The following is a 23,769-nucleotide window of genomic DNA, read 5'->3' as shown; positions in this document are numbered from 1 at the left end:
TCTGTGTGATATCCATCCGTTCTTTCATATACCGCACAGTGATCATGTATATGTCGCACATCTATCAGATCTCTCTCTTTTGTACGTTACAAAGATTTAGCATAAAACTGGGGCAGATTTTTAGGATTTGCCCTTTAAAACAGCCGGTTATCCCAGTAAGGTCACATGATTATGACTACTTACTAATCAGCTGCAGTAACCCAGTGTGGCCACCAGGGTACCGCAGCCTTCTGCTTCTAATTGCATCTGCCGGTGCTGGGGATCTGGCTGTGATCAGCTGATCAGCAAATAAAAGCTTGCAGAAGATGAGTATCACAGTATGTGCCAAGGTCTTCACGTAGAGATGAAGCACTTTGTTTGATCAGTGCTCCGGACATCAAGCGTCAGCTCCCTGCCTCTCCACCTGGGGTGCCAGGGGAAAAGCTGGATCCAATCCTAGGAAACTGGTAGAAGTTTCCCAGGATTGGATCCAGCTTTTCCCGGCATCCTAGGAGGAGTGATCCCAGGAGCTGATCAAATCAAGCACTCCACTTTGTTTAGGTGAGCGATTTGCTTATCTCCATTTCAGCATTTTATGTAAATTTTAAAAGGAATTTGTCACTCAAAATTGAATAAGAAACTAGAGAGAGTGTTCTGTGGGTATTCTTAAAGGAGAAACATATTAGCTGTGATTTAGGGCGATATTATGTGGCCTGATCTGGGTTGTTGATCGGCACTCGTATACAGAGCCTGTTACACAGCTCGGTAATCATGCAGGGAAGGCTGCACCAATGATCGCTGGATTCTTCATGAGACTCTGTGCTGTTGATGTTTTTTTTGTTTTTTTTAACCCGTCAAAACGATCCGATTCATTGTTCTGCAATCTATATTTTACAGAAATCATTTCCACTGAAGACCTCAGGCCCTGCAAAATCTGCGGCAGAACGTTTCTTCCACCTGCTTTGGTATGTATAAAACTAAGGAGGTGTGTGTAACCTTTATTACCAGTGACAGATTATACCACATAAAGGCACCTAAAGCGGTATTCTGCTCAGAATCGCGCTCCCCCGGTGTCCTCCTACATCATTTTCCATCCCACCTCCACTTCCAATATGAACTCATCTGGCAGTGACAGTCTTCTCAGCTGATCACAGACTGAGACGGGACAGCGGAAGTCCGTCTTGGAAGTGGAGGCGGGATCGTTCAGCCGGGAACTGAAGATGATATAGGAAGACACGGGGAGCGCAGAGAGAAGAATAGGCTATTTGTGATGTTGTGCACCATGGCAGCCAAATTTTAAACGTTAATTCTGAGCAAAATTTTATAAACTTGTAACAAAATGGGGAAAATAATTATCAAGAGTGGTTAAAATTAAAGGGGTACTCCGGCCCGGGGGTATTTTTGAGCTATGGCCGGGAAGGGGGTGGTTATAGACAGCGGCTGTCACTTACCTCCCCGGTTCCAGCACCGGGTCCCCGATTGCGCCGACCCGTACACCCACCCCCCGGGCACTTCCTGGTGTGAGCTGCGGCATGAGATGTGACGTCTTGAGGCAGCTCAGCCATTCAGCGGCCGAGGCGGTACTCCGCTACTTTTTGATCAGTCAGGGTCTGGGTGTCCAGACGCCCATTGATCAATAGATGTGAATTCCATCTCGCTGCAGGAGATGATGTTCATAGACTCATAGACATAGTTCATGGCCGATTATCGCTCCGTTTAATAGAGACAACAGCTGATCGTTGGTTTAGGTTTGCTCCTTGCATCGCTACGTGTAATAGCGATGCGCGGCCAACGGCTGATGATTGCCCAAACACCTGATACTTTACCTCTCCCTGCACAAAAGAGAAGACCGGGAGCGGGGAGAGGTAAGGTATCAGGTGTTTGGGCAAGGGCTGCATGGACATTGTCTTGCCCGATTATCTGGCCGTCTTATGCGCTTATCTAGCAGATCTACACTCGTTTACTAAAATTATCGGGCTGTAGTCGGCCCTTGTAATAGTACCCTTGCGGTGGAGCCTTTCTCCTGCACCGAGCTTAGAAATCACACTGAGCCAGGGAGTGAAGTGCTGAGCCAAGCACCACTTCTGGCTCTGTAGAACCATCGTGGAGGACTGAACAAAAGAACCCCAACTGATCAAAACATTTGACTTGTTTATAGGACGTGTTTTCTTTTTTTAAAGTGACAGTACCCCTATGAGGTGCCTATACAACCTTGCTACTTGTGAGCTGATGTGTTGTTGGGTTGGAGGGCTTTGTCCTAGTTCCGTCATATACATGCATGCTAGGCTCAGCTGACTGTCCATGTTGTTTAATAGGGAGAGAGGAAAAAAACAAGCCGGTCTTGGATCAGGCATTGATGCCTTGTCCTTATGTTGCCTATTAGGGAGTTCTCAGCACGGCGCCAACCTTACGCCATATCTACTTTCAGACAGATAAAGTGCAATGAGACACATTTTCCTATATACAGCAGTGTGTCTGCATCATTGCACCAGGGTAATGTAAATGGATAAGCAGAAAGGGTTAGCAGGCGGTGTCCCTGTCTCAGCAGGTTACATGGACTATATATTAGCAGAGCCGCATTCTCTGCACCACCGCAGGAAGAGCGCCAGCAAACCAAGCCCCTCCTAGTTAGTAGCATAGCTTTAGGATATTGCAGTAAAATACATGTAAAACATACATGTAAAATCTGTGCAGAATGTTTAGCTGAATCTTCCTGCATTAGGCTGCAGGAGGAATGGCTTATAAGAGATCATAAAGCTCTCCAGAGTCATACAAAACAGACAGCTATGGGGACGGGGGGGGGCAATGCTCCCCCTTCCATCCCTATCTTTGCTTCCAATGCTGAGCTCTGACTCCAGATATCGTCCATGTGCTGTGCATACAAAGTGTGGAAGCAGGGCTCAGCTTCCGGCTGATTGTCAATGAAGCAGGGATTGTCAATGAAGCAGGGATAGGGATGGGAGGGGGAGCGAGGAGGCATTACAGGTTACAGTAATTCAGGAGCTTGGGAATGCTTCTTTAATACTTTTTGCACCAAAGAGTAAAAGCATTTTTTATATTATGAAGGCACAGACCAATATATATGGTATCTAAAGGTGCCCTTACACCTTATACTGAAGTTGGTTAACAGTGTAAGGTGTATGGGTACCTCACGCTTCTCCATGGACAGAGGCTGTCAGCGGACAGGAGGGTAGGGTGTGATGGATTTCCTGCCCCTGACCCTGTTGCCCTTTGAGAGGAAAGCTGGGGTCATAGTGTTCTTAAAGTGAATATACCACCGATACATTGCTTTTCTGATATTTACATGGATAGAGCATCGCCGTGGTCCTTTTTTTTGAACCACTGCCTGGTTCTCGCGTGCAGCGCCTTTCTAGTCTCGTGTGTGTATGAGGCAGTAGGGGCCAACAGTTATTGAAGCTGACAGATTCCTAACCCTTAGATCCTTCTGATGCAGATTTATCATGTAAGGAATAGGGATCAGCTGTTATCAGAGATCAGATATACAATATATGATATATATGGGGTGTGCACAGGTCTATAGCTGAAGGCCTCTAAGAGGCTGATATAGGGGGTGGGTGATCATTATCATGTGTACCTTGTTGTTTCCAGAGTCATGAATGAGTCTATTTTTATGAGTATAATAAGTGAGTTCAGCATCCTGGAAATAACAGCATCAGACCTGCTAGCCTGCACTTACAGCACACCATGATTTATTCAGCTCCATCTCCTGCCAAAGAAACCAGTTCTGGAAGAAGATGAGATATCCCAGCACCCGCCCCAGGACCTTCCTTTTGTAGGAATCCTCCAGTGTGCATGTATTGTGGGAGCAGGGTGGTCTCTGCCGATGAGTGAGTGAGGCGGCCACAACCATGCCCCATTTCTCCATATTAGAAATGGTAAGATTATATTTTTGTAGAGGATACCTGTCAGATGTTTTGACTGGTTGGGGTCCGGTTGCTGAAACCCCTACCGATCGCTGAAATAAAAAGACATAAGTTCTCTGCTGAGTTCTGAAAGCTAAAAACAGTACAAGGACCCATGTGAGCGTTGGTGTCGGTGATATAAACCATAGGTGCAGCAATAAAAGGGGTGCAGCCCCCTACACAATGACCCGGATAGGATGGTATTAAAGGGGTTATCCAGGATTAGAAAATCAGTGAGCTGCAGTACCAGGACTGAAGCGGCTCTATTTTTAGAAAGCAGCTATGTTTTTTTTATCCTTAAATACCCCTTTGAAGAGGAAGTACTATGAAAATAAAAAAAATAAGTTGCAGACATCGGGGTGCGTGAACATAAAAAAAAAAAAAAAGAATACTTACATGTCCAAATGCCTCTGCAGTGCCACTCTCACCTCTCTCCAACAGCCGCTGGAAGGAATTTTTGGCCGTCTTCTTCCTATGTTCCCGCCCTGGGTCCTGCTGCTGGAACGTCACGGCCACGCTGTTAAATTGCCCGTTCATCCACTGCAGTGGTGTCCTGAGTGGGCAATCCATCCACGGAATACATGATGTTCCAGCAGCAGGAGGAGGCTGGCGACTGTCCCCTATCGTTAAGGCAGCACTACAAGGGGCATGCGGATGGGTAAGTATACCTTCTTTATTATTTTCTTGCACCCCCTTTTCTGCCTGTAATTTTTTTTTTTTTCATGGGACTTCTCCTTTAAGCTTTTTGCTGCTGACAGCAATGTGTTGGCCGCCCAGGGAGTTTACTTTTAATATAACTGTGTCTTGGCATCTGCCCATGCATTGTGTATTATGTCCTATGTGGATTGTTCCTTGAGTCACCGGATCATTGGTGCCTGCGGTATGGAACAGCATACATTATAGATCACGTGACAGAGCAGATGTGATGGATGGTGTTCATTGATCGGCCTCTGTACATCTACCTGTCTAAATTACTTTTTGGGTTTATAATGTACATTTTCTTATTTCTCTAGAAAAAGCACGCCCCAATATGCCAAAAAGCCGCAGCTAAAAGAAGGAAAATCTTTGACTCCAGTAGACAGCGAGCAGAAGGAACAGATATCTCCACTGTGAAGCCTGTAAAGGCGAGGGTAAGTAGCCGAAAACTACCGGAGCTGTAAAATATCGGTATCGGGGGCATTCACCTGCACAGACAAAGAAATTATTTCTAATTTATTGAGATGGGAAATCCTAAATCTACTTTGTTGAAGCACCTTTGGCAGTGATTCCAGCCACCTTCCTGGCTTTGACACCACAAGGTTTACACACCTGGATTGGGAAGTTCCTTCTATTCTTCTCTGCAGATCCCGTTAGGTTGGATGGAGACCATGAGTGGAGCTTGGCTTGGATGATGTCCGGGTCAGATCAGGGCTCTGGACTCAAGGATATTCACAGAGTTGCACCTAAGGGTCCTATTCCACGGGCCGATGGGGGCCCGATCAATAATGTAAACGAGCACCAATCTGCTAGATCGGCGCTTGTTTACTGGACCTATTACACGGCCCAATAATTGTTTAGCGTGGGCTGCAGGGACATTGTTACCGATGTCCTTGCAGCCCTTGTTTAAACACCATACTTTACCTAACCATCTTGCAGGTCTTCTCCTGCGCTCCATCTTCCTCCCGGTCCTGCGTGCAGCAGCTGCGGTCCCGGACAGTGATTGGCTGAGCAGTCTGTCAGCTCAGACAGGCCACTCTGAAGCTGCTGCTGCACGCGGGACTGGGAGGACAAGGGAGCACAGGAGGAGCCCTGCAAGATGGTTAGGTAAAGTATGAAGCTTGTGGAATCGTCGGCCGCCCGCCACGCACCGCTATTACTCGTAGCAATGCGCGGTCGGTGCCCGACAATCATAGGTCCAAACCTATATCAACAATCAGCCGATGATCGTTGTGTTTATTACACGGAACGATAATCAGCTGTTCTGTGTAATAGTACCCTAAGCCTCTTCTGTGTTTTCCTGGCTGTGTGCTTAGGTTCATTGTCTTGTTGAAGGTGAATCTTCAGCCGGTTCTGAGGTCCAGAGCGCTCTGGATCAGGTATTCATTAAGAATATCTCTGTACTCTGCTCCAGCTTTCCTTAATCCCTGACCAGTCCTCCTCTCCCAGCATGCTGTCCCCACTGGATGGGATTTGGCAGGTGATGACCAGTACCTGGTTTCCTCCAGACACAACGCTTTGAATTGAGGCCATAAAGTTCAATCTCTGTTTCCTTAGACCAGAAAATCTTGTTTCTCACATCTTATAACTTCTGCCCCTTTCTTGAGCTGTTGCTCTTAGTTCTTCTACGATGTTCATACCAGCATTAACCTTATACCTTGTTTCTGCAAAAATAAGCCCTACCACGTATGTATAACTTCAAAACCCCAGTAAGTCAGATATTGTCTCATTGTCACTCATTCATTGCAGCCAGAGCCTCCAAAGAAGCAATCCAATTGGAGAAGAAAGCATGAGGACTTTATCGCCACAATAAGAGCTGCTAAAGGACTTGGTCAGATTATCAAGGAAGGAGGAGAACTCCCTCCACCGCCTCCGCCCACGTATGACCCCGGTAGGTTTATAAGGAAGTGGACCAGAGATTTATGTGGGTTTGGGTAAGATACCCCTTGATAACCAAATGAAGGTTGGAGCAATTGGGCAAATAAACAGAAAATAACCATTTTAACATTGGGTTTCAAGGTTTACTTTGAGGTGGGCCATATGCACAGCAGGTTTGTAAGCAAAGGTTCATCCGGAGGACCAGAGCAGCGACACTAGAAGCAGCGAGGATTAAATAGGCTTTTTTATTGTATCGCAGTCTTATGTGCAGGCAAAATTTTTAAGTATCTCAGACAAGTACTTTAAGGAGAGTAATTAATTTCCCATAATAGTAAGTTATCACCTATCCATGGGATAGGCACTAAGGGGGAGATTTATCAAACATGGTCTAAAAGGAAACTGGCTCAGTTGCCCCTAGCAACCAAATCATATTCCACTTCTCATTTCTCACAGACGCTTTGGAAAATGAAAGGTGGAATCTGATTGTTTGCTCGGGGCACCTGAGCTAGTTTCACTTTACACCATGTTTGATAAATCTCCCACTGAGTGTCTGACCACTGAGCCTCCACTGATCATGAGAATTGGGATCCCATTCCCCCTACTTGAATGTAGCAGTGGTCTAGTATGCACTCTTCTGCTCTTCCTAGTCTTTCGGCCTGGTGAAGATAGCTGAAACCTTTACTTAGCTATCGCTGTCAGTGCCATTGATTTAAATATTGTGTTGTGCATGCTTGACCAGCACTTGTTTAAATGGATGACATTTTTTGTGACCCTATTGGAGTTGGACGCCCATTGATCAATCACTTATTACCTATCCTGTGACTAGGTGGTAAATGTTGCTTGTTATTGTCCTAAAAAACAACTTTTAAACTTACAGCCTGTGCCAAACGGGAGTATCTGTGCCCTAACTTTGCACAACATCTCTGTCCCTCCTCCCCACCCTCCTCATCATTAGGAATGCTCCAGGCAGATTGCCTCCTATTCCGCACCTGTGTCAGCCCGGCACATGGGCTGGATTGTTAAGGACCTGTGCAATGTTCAGCATGGAGAAAATGTTTCAGTGGCATTCCCAATGATGAAGAGGGTGGGGAGGAGGGACGGTGCAAAGCTAGGGCACAGATACTCCCGTTTGGCATGGGCTGCAAGTTTTAAAAGTTGTTTTTTAGGACAATAACTACATCACCTGCGGAACGGACCCCAGGACAGATCTTGGATTAAAAGCAGCTATCCGAAGGTAAAAGTGGTTTGGGGGGGTCAGATTGAGGCTAGACTTTATGAAGTTCAAGCAAAAATTGCAAAAAACTGCAATTTTGGTTATTTCCTGCAGTCTGCATTCTGCCATTGGCTTAATCTGCTGAGGAATTGGCAGCTTGTGTGTTTCATGTGTTTTTTTTATTGCTGTGACTTCTAGGTAGGCCCTGTTGACTATTGTGCATACTAAGCAAGTAGTGGTCTGCGCTAAGGCTGGGTTCACACTGCGTTTTTGCAATCCGTTTTTTGCAAAAAACGGATGAAAAATCGGATGCATTTGTGTGCATCTGTTTTAATCCGTTTTTCCATTAACTTCCATTGTAAAAAAAACGGATCAAAACGGATCCGTTTTTTTAACGGACACAAAAGTAGTGTCAGCTACGTTTTTGTGTCCGTCAAAAAAAACGGTACCGTTTTGATCCGTTTTTTTTTTTCAATGAAAGTCAATGGAAAAACGGATCAAAACGGATGCACACAAATGCATCCGTTTTTTTTCATCCGTTTTTTGCAAAACACGGATGAAAAAAACAGATTGCAAAAACGCAGTGTGAACCCAGCCTAACAAGTAAGGAAGGAGGGGAGAGAGCTGATATAATTTATAGGGTACATGTCACATTCTTTTGTCTGTAATTGGAGATTTGCATTTGCAGACATATTAAGGGTGCGTTCACACCTACAGGATCCACAGCAGATCTGCAGCAGATCCGCAGCAAATTTGATGCTGCAGATTTGATGCTGTGTTCAGTTATTTAAATGAAATCTGCTGCGGATCCACAGCAGAAAATACGCTGTGGATCTGGTAAGTGTGAACGTACCCTAAAGGGGTACTTCGGCGCTGATAAAAAAACAAACAATCATAAATATAGTTTTTACATTTACCATCCCTCGGGAGTTTGTCTCCGTTTGAATTTCCTGCTGTTTGCAGGTCCCTGAAGCTGAAGTTGGTGGCTTCATTTTTCTTAACTTCCTGGTTTGGGCTTTCCCATGATGCACTTTGTCTCCTGTAATGTCTAACTGAATCTTACTCAGCCAATCAGAACCGAGCAACCTGAGTCACCTGACAAAGGGAGGCTGGCTTAACAGGACTTAGACCCGCCTCCCTCTTGATGATGTCATTGTCACAAAATGTCTGCCACAGAGCAGCCTGGGGGTCAACAGTCATTAGGTAAAAATGAGTTTACTTCACTTCCTGGTGGGGGTTGAGGGGGGAAAAGATAGGGAAGGGGGAAGATAGGTGATTGAAGCATATTACACAGTTATATAACTTTGTAATGTGTTTCAATTACTGGGAAAAAGCTTTTCACTGGAGTATCCCTATTAAGGCCTATTGATTTCAGTTGGGCTGTTCATTGTCTGTAGTCATATAGATCTGTAATACAAGGAAAAGTAGTAGCTGTAGTCAGCTCATCTCTGGAAATTGATACTGGGCACAGATCTGTAATACGTTCCTCATAAAACAAAATTGTCTTTTTTTTTTATTTACTATCACTTGCTCCTTTTTTTGCTAATCCGCAAAAAAATAGGGATGAACTACGGACATTGTTTTGCGGATTGTGGATGACTATTGTAGACATAGTAGCTACTTCTGAAAAACGACTGAACGTGTGAATGTAGCCTAGGAAGGTTTACATGCTGTTTAAAGAGGATGTACCACCTGGTACATCCTCTTTAACCTAAACCCACTGATCAAACGGCGCCGGCACGGGGAAACTGGTGCCGCGGTCGGTTTTTCGGACCGAGGCTCCGTTCCCGTGCACGGCGCCATTCTATGCACCGGGACCGGCCGGTGCTCAAGCACTGGAGGCCGGCCGGGCCGCCCCCAGTGGGAGGGAGTTCCCTCCCCTGTATGATGCGGCTCAATTCATTCTAAGGGAGCCGCGTCATACAGGGGAGGGAATTCCCTCCCACTGGGGGCGGCCCGGCCCGCCTCCAGTGCTTGAGCACCGGCCGGTTCCGGTGCATAGAACGACGCCGTGCACGGGAACCGGGCCTCGGTCCGAAAGACGGACCACGGCACCGGCTTCCCCGTGCTGGCGCCGTTCGATCAGTGGGTTTAGGTTAAAGAGGATGTACCAGGTAGTACATCCTCTTTAATGTTCCCATTGACATAAAGAATATTTGGCATCGGACATCAGGCACATTTTCTTCCCCTTTAGTCACCGGTTGTGACCTGGAATAGAACGGCATACTTAGTGCATAACGTGAGTTGTGGCATCATACATATTTAATCTAAAAAAAAAGCTAAGTTGTTCTTTCAACTTATTTTTGAGACTTTAGAGACTTGTCTTGTGAGGCTTTTAATAAACCCTGACGCTGCATGTTTTCTTCCTGCTTCACTTCTTTAGACTACGTTCAGTGCCCGTACTGTCAGAGGAGGTTTAATGAGAACGCGGCTGACAGGCACATCAACTTCTGCAAGGAACAAGCAGCTCGCATAACCAATAAGGCCAAACTGGGAGGAGAGCCAAAAGGGAAAGCAGTTTCTCGGACTCAGGTAATTGTAATTTCATGTTTAAGTCTGCAGTCTTCATTGGTGCTCGATGTAAGGTCTGTGTTGTCAGGAGCCTGCTCTGCTTTCTCTCAGCCCATGTGATTCTCCACTAAAAACTGCTTTTTGTGTGCTTTCCTCCCTATCTACATGCTGTGAGAGCTGCCCTCCATGTATGCCCTCCTCTCTGTCCACACTGTCCAGCTGTGTACAGCTCCCTGCTACTATCATAACACTGAGACATTTTCATTTTGCATTCAGGATGCAAAGAGCAGTGAAAAGGTTCTTAGCTTTCAGGTCTTGTATGGAGTGGGTTTGTTGCAGTTTGTGTTTGGAGTGAGGGAGGAAATGAGAGAAACTAGGGGAACCCACACAAAGACGGGGAGAACATACAAACTCCACTCAGCTGCTGTCCTTGGTTTCTATTAACCCCTTGCCTCTGCAGCTATTATAGCCTTAAAGGGGTTGTCCAGCAAAAATCTTTTTATTTCAAATTAACTGGTATCAGAAAGTTATATATATTTGTAAATTACTTCTATTAAAAAAAATCTCAAGTCTTTACATACTTATCAGCTGCTGTATGTCATGGAGGAAATGTTATTTTATTTTCAGTCTGACACAGCGCTCTCCACTGACATCTCTGGCTTCATGGGGATTCATAGAAAACCGAGACCTGTCTCGGCCAGAGATGTCGGCAGAGAGCACTGTGTCAGACTGAAAATAAAACCACATTTCCTGCAGGACATACAGCAGCTAGTAAGTATGGGAAGACTTGAGATTTTGTAATAGAAGTAAATTACAAATCTATATAACTTTCTGATATCAGTTGATTTGGAAGAAAAAGATTTTCGCTGGACAACCACTTTTGTGCATTCTAACATCTCTACACAGGTGTAAAGGGTAAATTTAGCATTTTTCATACCTTATTTTATATGATACGTCATGGTGCTTGTTCAAGTAAAAAGTCATCTTTTATCAACTGCAGATTATGTTAAGTGGGCGGGGCCTCGCGGCATTAGCGCCACTTAGTCCTGCCCACACCACCACTGTTGGCCCCACCCCTCACCAGCCATTGGAACAGGCTTGCCTAAAGGTTTAGGACAACGGTGGCGTCATGGGCGGGGCTAAGTGGCGCTAATGCCGCGAGGCCCTGCCCACTTAACATAATCTGCCGTTCATAAAAGATCACTTTTTACTTGAACAAGCACCATGATGTATGATATAAAATAAGGTATGAAAATTGCTAAATTTACCCTTTACATCTGTGTAGAGATGTCAGAATGCACAAAAGGGGGTGACAGTGTCACTTTAATCACCAGGCCGTTATGGGGTTTTCTATTTTTCCTTCTCGCTTTCTAAGAGCCACTTTTTTTTTTCCCCCCCACCTACAGGGATGGTTAGGGCATTTTTGTCCCATGATCAGTTTTTATTAGTTTCGTATTTGTGTAGATGGAAATTTTTGATCGCTTTTTTATTTCTTTTTTTCTGATAATGTGACAGAAAAACTGCAAGCCTTTTATTTTATTTCATTTACACCATTCACTTTGTGGGAATGATATTGTTATATTTTACTATATTGGACAATTCGGCAAGCTATGGTATATAATGGGGGAGATTTATCAAACATGGTGTAAAGTGAAACTGGCTCAGTTTCCCCTAGCAACCAATCAGATTCTACCTTACATTCCTTACAGACTCTTAAGAAAATGAAAGGTGGAATCTGATTGGTTGCTAGGGGCAACTGAGCCAGTTTCACTTTACACCATGTTTGATAAATCTCTCCTGATATGTGTTTTATTTTTAAGATATGAATAAACTTTTATTTTGGGCTAAGTAATATCTACTGGTCACTGCCATGCCATTGCATAGTATTGATTAGTATTATCAGCGATCTTCCCATACAGTCTACCTGAGGCCGATTAGACCACACACAGTATTTTACCTTTAGCATGTAGGGACCCCAGCAGTGTGACTGCGGGTGCCCTCATCAGACATTGACTGACACTTAATGACTGCAGGGTTTAAGGGGTTAATGGCGGCCTGCAGCACAGTCGTTGCGGACTGTCATTAACAATTGATAGCAGCCGGTCCTCACTATGAAGCAAGCTCAGCTCCTGAATTCGCTGTATTGAGCCCCTGCACATTATGATGTACATTATAAATCGTAAATGAACTGCTTTTCATGACGTCCCGGGACATCATTTTCGGCAAGGAATTAAACAGTCAAAAAAAAAAAAATGGTGTCACAGGACACATTTTTATCAGTCAGACCCCAAGCCAGGAGAAGTGTGCGCCTAACGTATTCTCTGTGTCACTTGATCTGGACAGACTCATAATGTACGTCTATGGGACAGTCCATGTTTCATAGACGCAGTGTGGGTAGAAAAGTGTATGCAACACTCATCTGTCCTCACTTGTTGTATTCATCGGGGTCTGAACACTTCTATCAATAACAACTCTCTGGGTGACAGAAACGCCTAATGATATACAGAGTTAGTGGCCTGAGAAAAGGAATCCATAGAAGCTTTATTTTAGAACACATGGGTGCAGTAAGGTTTGACGCATGGCAGGAGATCACGGCATACTTTTTATACAATAATACAGACAGTAGTGCTCCCTCTAGTGGCTTCTCAAGTCTGTGCAGGGGATTGGAGCTCTGTAATAGAAAAAAGTCTTGGCTAGATATTTTATAGGGATTATCCAGGATGACACACATATAGCTGCTTTCTTCCAGAGACAGCACCACCCTTGTCCTCAGTTTGTGTGTGGTATAGCTGCTTATTAAGTGAACAGAGCCAAGTTGTGATAACACCACACCTGTCTCCAGGCTGTGTGATGTGATTTAGAAAGAAAGCAGCTATAGTTCAGAAATCTTTGATCACCAATTGGATCTATGACCAACCTGTTAGACACATCACATTTTTGATTTATATTTGCTGTATGCTTTGATAAATTTTACACCCTGTGCAGTAAATGTATCTATAGACCCCATTAACCAACATGCTAAAAGTGTGTCAATTTCTCCTTCACTGGGGTGGTTATCGTTTATTTTCTGCTTAGCTAGTGCTCTATTACATGCAGCCGTATACAGTGATAAACCATGCGGTGTGTGTGTGTATATAGATATAATATATTATGGCAAGTGCTACTAAGTAAGTGGAGCATTACCTTAACGTATTACTCAATACACATTGTGGAAATAGCCTTGAAATGTATTGAAACAACAACATAAATCATAAATTTTGGCCGGACTTCTCCTTTAATGGCTATTTGCCATTTTTATTCAATATAAATCTAAATTCTCTCAGGCACTTTTTTTTAATAACATGTTAGGCCACATTCACACAATGTATTTTTCACTAATTAACAGCCGTTGTTGCAGGATTGCAACAACAGCTGCTATTTACTTAAAAAAAAAGAAATAACATTGTTTTCTATGGAATCCCGGCCGGAGTGTATACTCCAGCCGGGATTCCATGCAGCCGCATAGAAAACTAACATGTCAGATTTATACGGCCGCTACTCATTAAATATCGGCCACAAAAAATTGACAGTGCAGACAATGTAAAGTGATGCTCCAACCTTATGCTGATTTTACACAAAGCGATAATTCGCCCAATCGATCGTTTAATGATTTTCAAGCAATGGTTTGGTTTTTATAACTATCAGCGTTTAGACGAATAAATAGTTTGAAAAATCGTTAATGCGATTGTTTTGAAGATCGCTTAAGCCCATCTTTTACATAGGGTGAATCTTTGAAAGACTGTTTACACGAAGCGATCTGCGAATTTTTAGCGAACGACAATTTGAGAACATGTTGAAAGATCAAAATGAATGATTTCTCGCTCAACGATCATTCCCTGTGTTTACACGGAACGATTATCGCTCAAATGCGATCGTTATTATTATTATTATCGAAAATTCAAACAATAATCGTTCCGTGTAAACTCAGCATTACTTTACATTGTCTGCAATGGTTAATTGGAACGCGGGCACATATGGGTGTGCCCGCGTTACAATTAACCATTGCAGACAATTCAAAAGAAATGAAGTTCATCCGGCCAGAGCTGCATTACTGCCCGGGTTGAACTTCACAAACTGTGGCCGTTCTGTGACACAGCCGTGTCACAGAATGGCCGCTGTCTTACAAAGTGTAAACCTGGCCTAAAAATACCAGTATACCCAATCACGGGTTGTTTCAGTCACAGGGACATTTGTTAACCAGGTATACTGTGGGTAAAGTAGCAGAGAATATTTAAGAGTGTCTATAGAGGGAACCTGTAATGTAATGGTGGCTGGGGCCCGCCAATGTAGACACAGGTTCCCTCTATAGGCTTTTATAGTTATTCTCTGCTACTCTACCCACAGTATACCTGGTTGACAAAGGTCCCTGTGACCGAAATGTCCCGTGATTGGGTATACTGGTACTGTTAGGATGTAAAAAAAAAAAGTGCCTGAAAGAATTCTGTTGTGTTTATATTGAATAAAAATCGCAATAAGCAATAAGCTGGTGGAATCGAGTGTGTTTGTTATATTCTACATAGATTTCAAACTGGCACCAATCTGAATAAACAGGTTGTAGACAATCTAGTTCTTCCCTGACACCTTAGTCACTACTAAATATCTATTTATTAATAAGCTGTGTACAAGACTACACAGAGTTTGTTTGTAGTCTGTTACTATGGAGACTTGTACATCTGATTAAGAGCTGTATATACAAACCAGAAGAATATGTTTAGTACTAAATTGCTTGTTCTTTTACCAGTAACAATGTTTTATGTGCATAACAATTATGTGTAACTCTATCTTTATAGTACAAGGCCCCTTCGCTTAAGAAGCCTAATTCCCCTGCCTCCTTGTCTGCAGCAAATTCCCGCCTACCGCAACCACCTAACATGGGTAAAGCAGCTTCAGGTATGTCGGGAGTACATTATCTGTATCATACAATGATAAAGAGCAAGCCAAGCCGAATTCTCATAATGTGGCCTTAGGGTGAAACGTATGAATGCAGCTTTGCCCGGTAATCAGAGATGCTATGGTCTGTGATCAGTAAACCCCTTAGGGGTTTGTTCACACTTCTTTTACCTTCATTACTACTTTTTCATTGCAATATTAAAGTGAATGTACCACCAGTACATCGCTTTTTTTGTTTTTTACGTGGATAGACCGGTGCCAGCTGCAGTCCCTTTTTGAACTGTGGCCCGGTTCCTGGACACGGCGCCGTTCTATTACTGAGCACTGGCCGACATGAAGCACTGGAGGTGGGCTGGCTGTCAGAATCAATGGAGCTGCATCACAGAGGGCAGATAGTCAAACTGGGGGACAGACGGCACACCTCCAGTGCTTCATGGCGGCCAGTGCTCGGTAATAGTCTAATGCCAGTCTATTCATATAAAAAATAAAAAAGCGATGTACTGGTGGTACATTTGCTTTAAAGTGACACTGTCACCCCCTTTTTGCATTCTGACTTCTCTACACGGTGTAAAGGCTAAATTTAGCAGTTTTCATACCTTATTTTATATCATACGTCATAGTTCTTGTTCAAGTGAAAAGTGATCTTTTCTCAACTGCAGATTGTGCTAAGTGGGCGTGGCTTCATGGAAACCGCACCACTTAGCCCCGCCCACAGAGCCACAGTTGGCCCGCCCCTCCTTGACGTAGTCAGCACATAGGCCCCACCCCCTCGATGCCCATTGATATGGGCCGCCTAGAGGGGGTGGGGCCTAGACCTTTAGGCCAGCCTGTTCCAATGGTTGGCGAGGGGGCTGGGCCTATACAGCAGTATTGTATCTAAGGTAAAATAAAATAAAAGGGTATATCTGACAAATTCTTTATAAGTCAGTTCTATCTATCATGGATCCTTCATAAAGTGAAGCCATGATGCCAATGTAAATACAGCCCACCAGGTTCAAACTATCAGACCTAGTTCACACATTACCATTTTGATCAGTATTTTAAAACCAAAATCAGGACTGGATACAAAGAAGAAAAGGTTTATATAATTGGTATTTTCCTGCTGTTTAGGATTCTTTTTTGGTTTCAGCTTCAAAATACTGCCCAGAGCTGTGATGTGCGAATAAGGCATTATGATGTAATATTGGCCAAGGTAAAGCAAGACAACCCACAAAGCTGACAAATTGACCTTAGATGTTTTACAGCAAGGACACTTTGTTTTTACTGTGATTTTGGTCATTCATAGCAAAAATATGTTGGTACAACATACAATGTTGTATGGTCAGGGCCGAATTTACCATTAGGCACCCGACCCATGGTGCGGTGCCTAGGGCAGCACCTTGCAAGGGGGAAGCACCAGGGAGCAGGGGGAAGGAAACAACTTTTATTTTTATTTTTTTTGTCTCCCACCTCCTGTTCAGACTTGCCAGTAAATCTGGTGTCTTTTCAAGGGGGGGTATGGTGGTATTGGTCAGGTCTGGTGTGGCGGTGTTTACCAGTCACAGTATTGTCGGTATTAGTCAGGTCTGGTGTGGCGGTGTTATCTAGTCACAGTATGGTGGTATTGGTAAGGTCTGGTGTGGTGTTATCCGGTCACAGTATGGCGGTATTGGTCAGGTCTGGTATGGCGGTGTTATCCAGTCACTGTATGGCAGTATTGGTCAGGTCTGGTATGGAGGTGTTATCCAGTCACAGTATGGCAGTATTGGTCAGGTCTGCTATGGTATGGCGGTGTTATCCAGTCACAGTATGGCAGTATTGGTCAGGTCTGGTATGGTATGGCGTGTTATCCAGTCACAGTATCAGCAAAAAACAAGAAAAAAAATTGGTACTAAATACAGCGCTGTCCCAAAAGAAATCCAAATGTGCACCATGAAAAACTTTAAATATATATAATTTATTTACAAAGCACAAAGTTTACGCGTTTCAGGAGGTAAGTGGGTCTCCCTTCATCAGAACAGTGCTGATTTGCTCTACTTCCAGCATTGCCTCTATCTATTTTATTTTGTGTTGTTTAGGTATACCATCAGGAAAACCAGCAGTGAGCGCCGCAGTACCAGGAAGCCGTCTACAGACACTCTCTCCAGCCCATAAAAATTCAGCCATATCAAGTCCTCAGACTGGGTAGGTGCTCTAAATATACAATAATAAGGACTATGCAACTGAGTTAAGATTAAAGGGGTACTCCAGAGGAATAAAAGGTCTAAAAATTAACTGGTGTCAGAAAGTTATACAAATTTTGAAAATTACTTACTAAATTATTTAAAAAGTCTTCCAGTACTTATCAGCTACTGTATGCCCTGTGGGAAGTGGTGTATTCTTTCCAGTTTAAGACCATGTTCACAGAACATATATTATCGTAAAAGTACGCCACCAGCAACAAAGGCTGTCATTAATACGAAAATATACATTGTGTCTGTCTATGGAATCCCGGCCGGAGTGTATACACAGGGTATACACTCCGGCCGGGATCTCTAGTGGCGCCGTCAATTTTTATGCGGCCGCTATTCAGTGAATAGCGGCTGCAGAAAACCCTGTCTGTGCACACAAGTAATTTACAAATCTGTGTAACATTAGTTAACTTAAGCTGTAATATTGTATTAATAATCCAGCGGGTCCATAGTTAAAAGAGAAGTCCGGTGAAAATTTTTATTAAAGTATTGTATTGCCCCCCAAAAGTTATACAAATCCCGAATATACACTTATTACGGGAAATGCTTATACAGTGCTTTTTTCCCCGCACTTACTACTGCATCAAGGCTTCATTTCCTGGATAAAATGGTGATGTCACGACCAGACTCCCAGAGCTGTGCGGGCTGTGGCTGCTGGAGAGGAGGATGGCAGGGGGACACTGAGGGACACAGGGCACTGGAGGGACACTAAGCCTCCCTCTGCCATCATCCTCTCCAGCAGCCACAGCCCGCACAGCTGGGAATCAGGTGGTGACATCACCATTTTATCCGGGAAGTGAAGCCTTGATGCAGTAGTAAGTGCAGGGAAAAAAGCACCTTATAAGCATTTCCTGTAATAAGTGTATATTGGTGATTTGTGTAACTTTTGGGGGGCAATACAATACTTTAATAAAAATTTTCATTGGACTTCTCCTTTAATTCCTAATTTTCAACATGATGCAACTCTGTTCAATGGTTGACGTAAGAAATGTGCAGATTCATCATACATTGCACGACTTTATAATAAATCTTGCACAATTGATGCTAGCATAAGTGCAGTCTGATGTTTCCTGTGAGCAGCAGGTTGGGGGCAGGCAGACTGTACTGTTCTCTAATGGGATTATTGATCATCCATTAAAAAACGATTTTATCTCACATCTCCATTGCTTAGAAGCTTGAGAAGCTCTTACATAAATCTGTGAAAATTTTATCAGTAGTTTTTTTTGTTTTTTAATAGTATTTCATTGTACATGCTTTAGTTAGCTATTATTGGATACTGGAACCAATAAAACACATTTGCATTACTTCTTATGGGGGGGAAACTGCCTGTTACTCAACCAGCCCTCCAGAATGAGTTGTGGTTGAGTACAGAAGAGCACTGTGCTGTTGACTGCTGCTTCGCCACTTCCAAGACTAACTTGTCTCAGGAGTGACAGCCCACTCAGCCAATCACTGGCTGAGATGGGACAGTGCTGGGACCAGTGATTGGCTGTGCAGGCTGTTCCTCCCAAGATAAGTTTGTCTCAGAAGTAACGGAGCTGCAGTCAGCGGAAGACACCAGCCACGCTGCATTGGGACACTGGGGGAGCGTAGAGAGGTAAGTATAACATGTTTATTATGTTTATCAACAGGCCAGCAAAATATATAAAAATTGAAACGTTGATAACCCCTTGATACTTTTTTTTCATGATTTTACGATGCGTACCATGATAGTCCCGAAATTTAATGTATGTGTGATGTATGTATGTGATGAATGTGGCTTTAGACTTGCTGTGTGACTCCTGGTAACCAAAGTTCATTGAGACCATGCAGGATTCCCAGCACTGTCCTGGAGCATTATTCCATTACCAGATTAGGCTGCATTCTCTTGCCGTGGTCCTCACGGAACACAGACGTGGAATGCCTGTAACGGACTCTTCCCCCTCCCAGGCAGCATCTGTAATAAGATACTGGAAGGGGGGGGGAACTGTACAGATGCACCGCGCTGTAATGAATCAGCCACACGGCGCATCCAGTACCAGAACTGTGTGTACAGTTCCCCTGCTCTCAGCATCTAATTACCGTGGTCTGTGAGAATTATGCAGCCTAAGGACGTCATTCTCAGATCGCTTGTGAACATCTCTTATCCCTGAATGTACAGATTGGCGGATGGAGAGATCACTACTCCAACAGGGACAGTGAGATAGACAAAAGCTTAGGGCACTCACCGAAGACGTGCAAAATTCTATATTCCTGGTATAACTTAAAACTAGCAGGACACCTCATGTCGGACATAACAGCCGTTTCATGCACATGCACACTTCATCATCTGATGAAGCGCGTGAAACTGCAGATATAACAAGTGTTTGGCGTCCCCACCCAAGATGAGGTGTCCTGTTGTTGTTAAGTTATACCAGGTATAAAGAATTTTACATGTCTTTGGTGAGTGCCCTTGACTTCTCTCTCTTACTGTCATATGCTTGCTTAAACTACGTATGATTGCAAACGCTTAACACTTCTGTTCACATTAGGATTCTGCCATTCACGCAAGCCTTCCTAACTAGTCGGTGTCTTGTCTACAGACTGTGTTTACTCCTACAGGGACCTACCTCTAGGGACACTGCATTTTTTTTGGCATTGCTGTAGCGCTAACCTCATACTGTATAGTGGACACTATTGGATGGCTATTAAATGCTCATGTTATCACCTGTCTGGAAATGCTATTCTGCATACACCATTGTTTGTTTTTTTATGGGGAGGTGCTTAAAAGCCATCCATGATTTGGTTTTCTTTCCAAAAATAGTATCTTTTGGAGGAAAATGGTTGGAGAGATTCCAGTTTGTCTTGTTTTTGTTTTTTTTGTTTTTTTTTTGGCTGTTCTTACACAAAAAAGTGGATTCCAGGCATTATTTTAAGTTTGATTGTATATTGTGAAGCCAGACATCAGGTTAGTCCATGGCTATGTATTAATATTCTATAATCTTAGGAAAGTTCTGTAAGGTTGATAGAAGTATAATGGAGGGAGAGCCTGTGTTATACCTATCAGTAAAGTTCCCTCCATCTAATTTCCATCATGTATAATCCTGTGATTCTTCTATGGACTGTCCACTGGGTGGCACTCTCCACCTTATAAAGGCAGGTGTGGGGTTTTTTGATTGGTAATGCTGTCTACAATAGGAGATCATTTTGGATTTGTTATGATAAGAATCCTTATTAATGTCAGTTTACCCTGACCAATAAAGATGAGGCTACATGGAGGGGTAGGCCACGTGCAGCTGAAACCATGTCTGCATGGGCAGCTAGATGAGCCTGGGTCCATACTGTTTTTGTCATTGTTTATTGTATACACTTTATATTGTTACAATGTAAAAATGTTAAACAAATGGCAAAAACAGATTGTGCTGCATGCTACACATCAGAATCTCATCCTCCAGAAACTGGAGAAATGTAAACACTAAATGCAGCGTGAACCCGGCAAGACTTAACTAGCACTAATCTGAGGGTAGTGTAGTGTTGAGGTGAGGCGGCATGACACTATACACATAGTCATTGCAGCCGAGCTTGTATCTGACATAGGACTGCAGGTAATCATCTGTATATATAAGACTATTTTGCACGTTTTTTAGACTCTGTCCATACAAGCTGGGAAATACATGTATCTAAAACTACGACCACATGCATTGACCAGTGGCTGCATGATGTTACCAGTAATCCCAGTAACAGTGTGCTGCCATTGGCTAACGGGCACATATTTGGACCTGTGTTTTCCAGCTTTATGTGGCTGAAGCTTTGTGGTCGACCAAGTTCCTTCTCATTGCCCATAGTCAACACAATGGACTAGAAGTAGGGATAGTCGATAATCCTATATAAGATGTCTCACTGCATTTGTATTATATGTAAATAAAAAAATAAAACTAGTCCACCTTTTCTTTTTGCTAGTAAAATGGGTACAATAGGTCCAGCCCTGCGGACAGGAAAAGAGGTACAAAGATTGCATGAGGGTGACACAAAAACAGTCAATTTCAACCCAAGATCTAATCAATTACTTCCCAATAACAAGTAAGTAATATAAATTGAGGACACATTGTACAGATTCCATTTACATGTATTTATATTAACAATTACAAAATGAAAGAGTAGCACAGATAAACACCTGTAAATTAAAGGAGGTTTCTACTTGGGAAAAAAAGTTTTGTTAAAATGTTTCCCTGCAAATTAACTGAAAAAGGGTGCAACATTCCCAGCACCATCCATGATCAGCTGTTATCTAATCTGACTAGGAGGTTCAAAGCTAGCAGAAATGTGCTTTGGCCAAAATACAGGCTCAAATATGCAAAACGAGTCCGTAGAGCCTTGGTTGCGAGTCTCAACACGGGAATAGCCAGATATACCTAGCCTGTTGCCACAGGGTGGCTCCATGATGGGGAGAGCACCACACCACCCTGATAGGTAGCCCCTTAAGTCCCACTCGGTTGCGAGTATTGGAACATAAATAGGGACTACAGGGTGGCCCCTTTTTGTCATTGTCTAAATCAAGGTGCGAGTATTGCGATCATGACAAGGGTTTGCCAATTAGGCATCCATCCACAGACAGCTGTTTCGTGTATTTGCCCCTCATCAGTGTGGGGTAGGATTCTGGCTAGTTGGGGCAATGACAAATCAACCAACAAAACACAGTAATCACTGAACTCAAGGATCTCAGTGAAAAAAATTCCAATGAAGTACTCAATCAAGAGTCTCCACTGATGCCCCCAAAAATTTAAATATGCAAAACAGGAGTCCGTGGAGCCTCGGTTGCGAGTCTCAAAACACGGGATAGCCAGATATCTCTAGCCTGTTTTCTGTGGCTACTTATCAAGGTGGTGTGGTGCTCTCCCCATCATGGAGACATCCCATGGCAACAGGCTAGAGATATCTGGCTATCCCGTGTTTTGAGACTCGCAACCGAGGCTCCACGGACTCTTATTTTGCATATTTACATTTTTGGGGGGCAACAGTGAAGACTCTTGAGTACTTCAATGGAATTTTTTCACTGATCTCCTTGAGTTCAGTGATTACTGTGTTTTGTTGGAGAGAATCATGTGATCAAAGCATCTTACATTTATACGTGTGACAACTGGGTGTGGTAATAACGCAGCATTAAATTACCGATTGCATTGACAATATAGTGTACACAAAGAACTTGTAATACCCTAAAGCCCCTATTCCACGGGCAGACAGTGAGGAGCAAACAAGCGCTGTCAGCCTCGTTCCCCGCTCGCTGCCACCGCCATCACACGCAGCGACAGCGAGCAGGTGGGCGTGGGAGGGGGCACTGGGAGCTAAGGGGGAGGGGGCTGCCCGGGTGATCGCTAGATCATCTGGGCAGCCCTTAGATGATAGTGGCCTATTTTACGGAGCGACGGCAGCAGATCAACATGGTTGAAAGACTAACGACTGCAATGATCAGCCGACATAAACGATGTCGGCTTATCGTTGCCTTCTATTCCACGGGACCATTATCGGCTGCATACGGCCGATAATCGTTACGTGGAATAGGGCCTTAACACAGTACCAAGGAAGATGTTCCTCAGCCAAATAGCAATCTTACACATGCAGTAGCTGGGATACGGGTATGAGGACACTGCATAGATACTAGCATAAGGACTGGACAGGATGATAAGTTTGTCTTCTACATTCAGGAGAGAGTTTATAGAGAAGAAAACAGTTCAATAATTACAGTATTTAAAGTGATATTATTACCCCCTTTACTCTATTTGTGGTTCTCCACACCACCCACTAGCTTAGATGCTGCACATTTGATATAAACTTGTATAACACTTGTCTTTGTCTTCTTTCTGCTGTAAAATCCCTTCATTTCATTGGTGGACAGTGTCACCTATGCTTCAATTTGGCCCTCACCCCAGCTAGGAGATGGAGCACAACTGCCGTGAATCCCCGTCTAGGTGACCCTATTAGCCATTGAAATGAAGCAAGAGTAAGAGGGGGTGACCGTATCACTTTTTTTTTTTTACCTCTTCCACAGTAAGAAAAGGGCAGATTCTGGAGATAGTGCAGCAAACCTTCCTGGCTGTTAGAAAACCACCCAAACGGATCATAACATTGGTGTGAACTAAGGCTGCATTAAGGAAAGCCTAGTTGCAAGCAAGCATCACTATAAGGAGTCGTTCACATGTAGTATTTATTGATCATTTTGGTCATTTGCTTTTATTCAAAGAGAGCAGCGGAACTAACCTATTCCTGGATTTGGGTAAAAATACTGACCAGAATACTATGTGTGAACCCAGCCTAATGGCCATATTACACGGCCTAGTAATCCGGGGAAGTGAGCGCTGACCTGTCAGTTCAGCGCTCACTTTCTCCGTGATCCCCGCTCACTGCCTTTGCTATTTCATACTCAGGCAGCGGGAAGGGCCACCCGAATGATCCTTAGATCGTTTGGAAGGCCCAT

General features: G+C 43.7%; 1 protein-coding gene across 2 annotated transcripts in view; it reads left to right on the top strand.

Annotated features, from left to right (window-relative positions):
• The window catches only part of ZC2HC1A (zinc finger C2HC-type containing 1A), a 41,862-nt gene that overhangs the window by 6,539 nt on the left and 11,554 nt on the right, over positions 1-23,769 (top strand). The window contains exons 2-8 of one of the 2 annotated variants that reach the window (XM_069957438.1): positions 877-944; positions 4,916-5,032; positions 6,348-6,489; positions 10,073-10,221; positions 15,030-15,129; positions 17,187-17,292; positions 21,258-21,377. In XM_069957438.1, coding sequence (XP_069813539.1) covers positions 877-944; positions 4,916-5,032; positions 6,348-6,489; positions 10,073-10,221; positions 15,030-15,129; positions 17,187-17,292; positions 21,258-21,377 — 802 coding nt within the window. The remainder of the gene's footprint in view (positions 1-876; positions 945-4,915; positions 5,033-6,347; positions 6,490-10,072; positions 10,222-15,029; positions 15,130-17,186; positions 17,293-21,257; positions 21,378-23,769) is intronic. The other variant, XM_069957439.1, reaches the window with a different exon arrangement.

This window comes from Dendropsophus ebraccatus, chromosome 2 (assembly GCF_027789765.1).
Source record: "Dendropsophus ebraccatus isolate aDenEbr1 chromosome 2, aDenEbr1.pat, whole genome shotgun sequence".
Lineage (NCBI taxonomy): Eukaryota > Metazoa > Chordata > Amphibia > Anura > Hylidae > Dendropsophus > Dendropsophus ebraccatus.
Note: the sequence above shows the minus strand (reverse complement) of the source record. Positions and strands in the feature narration are given on the sequence as shown.